At 51.7% G+C, this 6,518-nt stretch overlaps 1 protein-coding gene across 1 annotated transcript; it reads right to left on the reverse strand.

The window, feature by feature from the left end:
- Window positions 1-334: 334 nt before the first annotated feature.
- LYRM2 (LYR motif containing 2) lies at window positions 335-4,347 on the reverse strand. The gene is made up of 3 exons (XM_075848578.1): window positions 4,186-4,347; window positions 839-979; window positions 335-763 (listed from the first exon to the last, which is right to left on the reverse strand). Exons 1-3 carry the CDS (start codon window positions 4,225-4,227, stop codon window positions 683-685), a joined length of 264 nt encoding a protein of 87 aa, XP_075704693.1. The 5' UTR covers window positions 4,228-4,347; the 3' UTR covers window positions 335-682.
- Window positions 4,348-6,518: the final 2,171 nt, after the last annotated feature.

Consider the following 6,518-nt stretch of genomic DNA (forward strand, 5'->3'; position numbering starts at 1 on the left):
TGGGGGTGCACTAGAGAAAAAGCCAGACACTGCCTGGTGTTACTGTATGCAATATACCACCCCCTACTGGAGCCGTGCAGTAGTGCTGCTGTGGATATTATTTAAAAGAGGGTTACATCATAGATACACGGCTCCCCTCCCCCGTCCTTATGTCCTATTAGGCCTTTATAGGGGAAACGTGCAGTTCCGGATCGGCCGTATAGTGCCAGGTCTGTCAGCGCAATCATGATTGATTTAAAGCAACTGTGACTGCAGCTCTAGATGTGACTGGAGTAGAAGATGTAACTTATAAGTAGAATAGAACGAAAGCAAAAGACTCATTAGGAAACGTAGATAAAAATATTTACGGTAAGTTTTAAAGAGAATTTTTCAGAACTGTAAAAATAAAAATGTAGAATATAAATCACAGCGGACACCGAAAGAGGCAGCACGGAAGAAGAACGTGCAGGACGTGCTCATACAGACCGGCAGCGGACACCCTAGAGGAGGAGCGGCACATTATAAAACAGGACAGGCGGTCATGGCAGGGAGTCCGCACATGTGGGGGGGGGGGGGGGGGGGGGTCACTGCCGGGTGAAGAAAGCAGCAGAAGAGAAGGTTCTGCTCTCCGGGATGTCCCCTGTATCACGAAGGCTCCAGGATGTCCCCTGTATGACGGAGGATCGGCACTTGGCACAGTCCCTCAGGACTTGGCCAACTGTAGAGCTCGCTCCAGCTCCTGCACCTGCCGCTCTCCTTGAGATATCATCATCCGTACGGTGATCTGAGGAGGAGACAAGAAGTCATTGCACCGTGTTACACCAGTATGAAGCCCTCAGTCCGCGGTCACCTCCCTCACCTCATCAGCGGTCGCCTTGTTCCGCTTGAACTCCCCCGTTGCCCAGTCCTTCATGTAGCCGCGGTCGGCACGGTCGGGGATTTGGCGCACGGCACGAAGGATTCTCCTGTAGAGACCGAGCACCTGCCGTCTGACCAGGAACTGGAGGCACAAAGGGTTAATGGCACACAACAGCTTCACAACAGAGAAGGGACTAGAGGGACAATGTCCCTGTATGCTGGACAAACTCCATCCATCCATCTATCACACGGCCCCCTCTCTATACACATCACACGGCCCCCTCTCTCTATACACATCACACCGCCCCCTCTCTCTATACACATCACACCGCCCCCTCTCTCTATACACATCACACCGCCCCCTCTCTATACACATCACACCGCCCCCTCTCTATACACATCACACCGCCCCCTCTCTATACACATCACACCGCCCCCTCTCTATACACATCACACCGCCCCCTCTATATACACATCACACCGCCCCCTCTCTATACACATCACACCGCCCCCTCTCTATACACATCACACCGCCCCCTCTCTATATACACATCACACCGCCCCCTCTCTATACACATCACACCGCCCCCTCTCTATACACATCACACCGCCCCCTCTCTATACACATCACACCGCCCCCTCTCTATATACACATCACACCGCCCCCTCTCTATACACATCACACCGTCCCCTCTCTATACACATCACACCGCCCCCTCTCTATACACATCACACCGCCCCCTCTCTATACACATCACACCGCCCCCTCTCTATACACATCACACCGCCCCCACTCTATACACATCACACCGCCCCCTCTCTATACACATCACACCGCCCCCTCTCTATACACATCACACCGCCCCCTCTCTATACACATCACACCGCCCCCTCTCTATACACATCACACCGCCCCCTCTATATACACATCACACCGCCCCCTCTCTATACACATCACACCGCCCCCTCTCTATACACATCACACCGCCCCCTCTCTATATACACATCACACCGCCCCCTCTCTATACACATCACACCGCCCCCTCTCTATACACATCACACCGCCCCCTCTCTATACACATCACACCGCCCCCTCTCTATATACACATCACACCGCCCCCTCTCTATACACATCACACCGTCCCCTCTCTATACACATCACACCGCCCCCTCTCTATACACATCACACCGCCCCCTCTCTATACACATCACACCGCCCCCTCTCTATACACATCACACCGCCCCCTCTCTATACACATCACACCGCCCCCTCTCTATACACATCACACCGCCCCCTCTCTATACACATCACACCGCCCCCTCTCTATATACACATCACACCGCCCCCTCTCTATACACATCACACGGCCCCCTCTCTATATACACATCACACCGCCCCCTCTCTATATACACATCACACCGCCCCCTCTCTATACACATCACACCGCCCCCTCTCTATACACATCACACCGCCCCCTCTCTATACACATCACACCGCCCCCTCTCTATACACATCACACCGCCCCCTCTCTATACACATCACACCGCCCCCTCTCTATACACATCACACCGCCCCCTCTCTATATACACATCACACCGCCCCCTCTCTATACACATCACACCGCCCCCTCTCTATATACACATCACACCGCCCCCTCTCTATATACACATCACACCGCCCCCTCTCTATACACATCACACCGCCCCCTCTCTATACACATCACACCGCCCCCTCTCTATACACATCACACCGCCCCCTCTCTATATACACATCACACCGCCCCCTCTCTATACACATCACACGGCCCCCTCTCTATATACACATCACACCGCCCCCTCTCTATATACACATCACACCGCCCCCTCTCTCTATACACATCACACCGCCCCCTCTCTATACACATCACACCGCCCCCTCTCTATACACATCACACCGCCCCCTCTCTATACACACATCACACCGCCCCCTCTCTATACACATCACACCGCCCCCTCTCTATATACACATCACACCGCCCCCTCTCTATACACATCACACCGCCCCCTCTCTATACACATCACACCGCCCCCTCTCTCCATACATATCACACCGCCCCCTCTCTATACACATCACACCGCCCCCTCTCTATACACATCACACCGCCCCCTCTCTCTATACACATCACACCGCCCCCTCTATATACACATCACACCGCCCCCTCTCTATACACATCACACCGCCCCCTCTCTATACACATCACACCGCCCCCTCTCTATACACATCACACCGCCCCCTCTCTATACACATCACACCGCCCCCTCTCTATACACATCACACCGCCCCCACTATATACACATCACACCGCCCCCTCTCTATACACATCACACCGCCCCCTCTCTATACACATCACACCGCCCCCTCTCTCTATACACATCACACCGCCCCCTCTATATACACATCACACCGCCCCCTCTCTATACACATCACACCGCCCCCTCTCTCTATACACATCACACCGCCCCCCGTCTATACACATCACACCGCCCCCTCTCTCTATATACACATCACACCGCCCCCTCTCTCTATATACACATCACACCGCCCCCTCTCTCTATACACATCACACCGCCCCCTCTCTCTATACACATCACACCGCCCCCTCTCTATACACATCACACCGCCCCCTCTCTCTATACACATCACACCGCCCCCTCTCTATACACATCACACCGCCCCCTCTCTATATACACATCACACCGCCCCCTCTCTATACACACATCACACCGCCCCCTCTCTATACACATCACACCGCCCCCTCTCTCTATACACATCACACCGCCCCCTCTCTCTATATACACATCACACCGCCCCCTCTCTCTCTATACACATCACACCGCCCCCTCTCTATACACATCACACCGCCCCCTCTCTATATACACATCACACCGCCCCCTCTCTATACACATCACACCGCCCCCTCTCTATATACACATCACACCGCCCCCTCTCTATACACATCACACCGCCCCCTCTCTATATACACATCACACCGCCCCCTCTCTATACACACATCACACCGCCCCCTCTCTATACACACATCACACCGCCCCCTCTCTATACACATCACACCGCCCCCTCTCTATACACATCACACCGCCCCCTCTCTATACACATCACACCGCCCCCACTATATATACACATCACACCGCCCCCTCTCTATACACACATCACACCGCCCCCTCTCTATATACACATCACACCGCCCCCACTATATATACACATCACACCGCCCCCTCTCTATACACACATCACACCGCCCCCTCTCTCTATACACATCACACTGCCCCTCTCTCTCCTCTCTGGGTCACCTGTCTGAGGCTGAGAGCCGCTTGGGGCATTCGTGAGGACATCACCCGTCACAAACTGCAAGGACACCCGGATCACGTCATGGTTTTCTGGGCGCCGCCATCTTACTGGAGACCAACCGTGCCGACAGGAAACGGAATCACAGCGGCGCCCTCTACAGGACACTAAGCAACGTTACTCCCCGATATAGAGGAAGAAGCGACGCGAAGAGAGCACGACGAGAATAACATTGTGTCATTACTACATGCGACCACTAGATGGAGACAAAACAATTCCAGTACAACCCGAAACCACAGAGAACCGCAACGCAGAAACTCCTAAGGCTATGTTCACACGGAGTATTTTGGGGGAGGAATATCTGCCTCAAAGTTCCAAACGGAATTTTGAGGCAGATATTCCTCCCCCAAAATACTCCGTGTGAACAGCAATTATCGCGCCGTTTTTCGCCCGCGGCCATTGAGCGCCGCGGGCATAAAACAGCGAGATATACGCTTTCTCCTGCCTCCCATTGAAGTCAATGGGAGGTCGGAGGCGGAAGCGCCCGAAGATAGGGCATGTCGCTTCTTTTTCCCGCGAGGCAGTTTTACTGCTCGCGGGAAAAAGACGCCGACGCCTCCCATTGAAATCAATGGGAGGCGTTCTCGGGCCGTTTCTGCCGAGTTTTGTGACGCGGTTTCCGCGTCAAAAAACTCGGCAAAATACCCCGTGTGAACATAGCCTTACAGCAGAGACCTGATTCCGCAGAGACCCGAGACCGCAATTAACCGAAACCGCAGAGACCCGAAAAAGCAGATAACCGCAACCGCATATATCCGAAACCGCAAATATCTGATACCGCAGAGACTCAAAACAGCAAAGAACCGTGACCGCAGATATCCAAAACCGAAGTAGCACTGAGCCCGGGTAGTCCTCCCGCTCTGAGCTAATTCTGAAGCAGGGAGCTGATGGTTCCCTGTTTCAGCATTGGGTTCAACTGTGTCTGCGTCCTGAGGAGGCAGATACAGCTGACAGCGGGACATACCCCGACCGCCCGGAATCTGGGACTGTGCCGCTGAATCCGGGACGGTTGGGAGGTATCCTATCATTTGCGATACTATCTAACTCACTGTATCTAATCCTATCATGTGTGATACTGTCTGCTGAGCTGTGTATCTAATCCTATCATGTGTGATACTGCCTGCTGAGCTGTGTATCTAATCCTATCATGTGTGATACTGTCTGCTGAGCCACTATCTAATCCTATCATGTGTGATACTGTCTGCTGAGCCGTGTATCTAATCCTATCATGTGTGATACTGCCTGCTGAGCCGTGTATCTAATCCTCTCATGTGTGATACTATCTGCTGAGCGGTGTATCTAATCCTATCATGTGTGATACTGCCTGCTGAGCTGTGTATCTAATCCTATCATGTGTGATACTGTCTACTGAGCTGTGTATCTAATCCTATCATGTGTGATACTGTCTGCTGAGCTGTGTATCTATCCTATCATGTGTGATACTGTCTGCTGAGCCACTGTATCTAATCCTATCATGTGTGATACTGACTGCTGAGCTGTGTATCTAATCCTCTCATGTGTGATACTGTCTACTGAGCTGTGTATCTAATCCTATCATGTGTGATACTCTCTGCTGAGCTGTGTATCTAATCCTATCATGTGTGATACTGTCTGCTGAGCTGTGTATCTAATCCTATCATGTGTGATACTCTCTGCTGAGCTGTGTATCTAATCCTATCATGTGTGATACTGTGTGCTGAGCCCTGTATCTAATCCTATCATGTGTGATACTGTCTGCTGAGCTGTGTATCTAATCCTCTCATGTGTGATACTGTCTGCTGAGCTGTGTATCTGATCCTATCATGTGTGATACTGTCTGCTGAGCTGTGTATCTAATCCTATCATGTGTGATACTGTCTGCTGAGCTGTGTATCTAATCCTATCATGTGTGATACTGTCTGCTGAGCTGTGTATCTAATCCTATCATGTGTGATACTGTCTGCTGAGCTGTGTATGTAATCCTATCATGTGTGATACTGTCTGCTGAGCCATGTATCTAATCCTATCATGTGTGATACTGTCTGCTGAGCTGTGTATCTTATCCTATCACGTGTGATACTGTCTGCTGAGCTGTGTATGTAATCCTATCATGTGTGATACTGTCTGCTGAGCTGTGTATGTAATCCTATCATGTGTGATACTGTCTGCTGAGCGGTGTATCTAATCCTATCATGTGTGATACTGTCTGCTGAGCCACTGTATCTAATCCTATCATGTGTGATACTGTCTGCTGAGCTATGTATCTAATCCTATCATGTGTGATACTGCCTGCTGAGCT

This window comes from Rhinoderma darwinii, chromosome 1 (genome assembly GCF_050947455.1).
Source record: "Rhinoderma darwinii isolate aRhiDar2 chromosome 1, aRhiDar2.hap1, whole genome shotgun sequence".
Lineage (NCBI taxonomy): Eukaryota > Metazoa > Chordata > Amphibia > Anura > Rhinodermatidae > Rhinoderma > Rhinoderma darwinii.

Coding starts and splice junctions, on each gene's coding strand:
- LYRM2 (XM_075848578.1), bottom strand. CDS start 4,227: ATGTCCTCACGAATGCCCCAAGCGGCTCTCAGCCTCAGACAG. Junction 980..4,185: donor CGGCTCTCAGCCTCAGACAG/GTGACCCAGAGA, acceptor TTGTGCCTCCAG/TTCCTGGTCAGACGGCAGGT. Junction 764..838: donor ACAAGGCGACCGCTGATGAG/GTGAGGGAGGTG, acceptor TCTCCTCCTCAG/ATCACCGTACGGATGATGAT.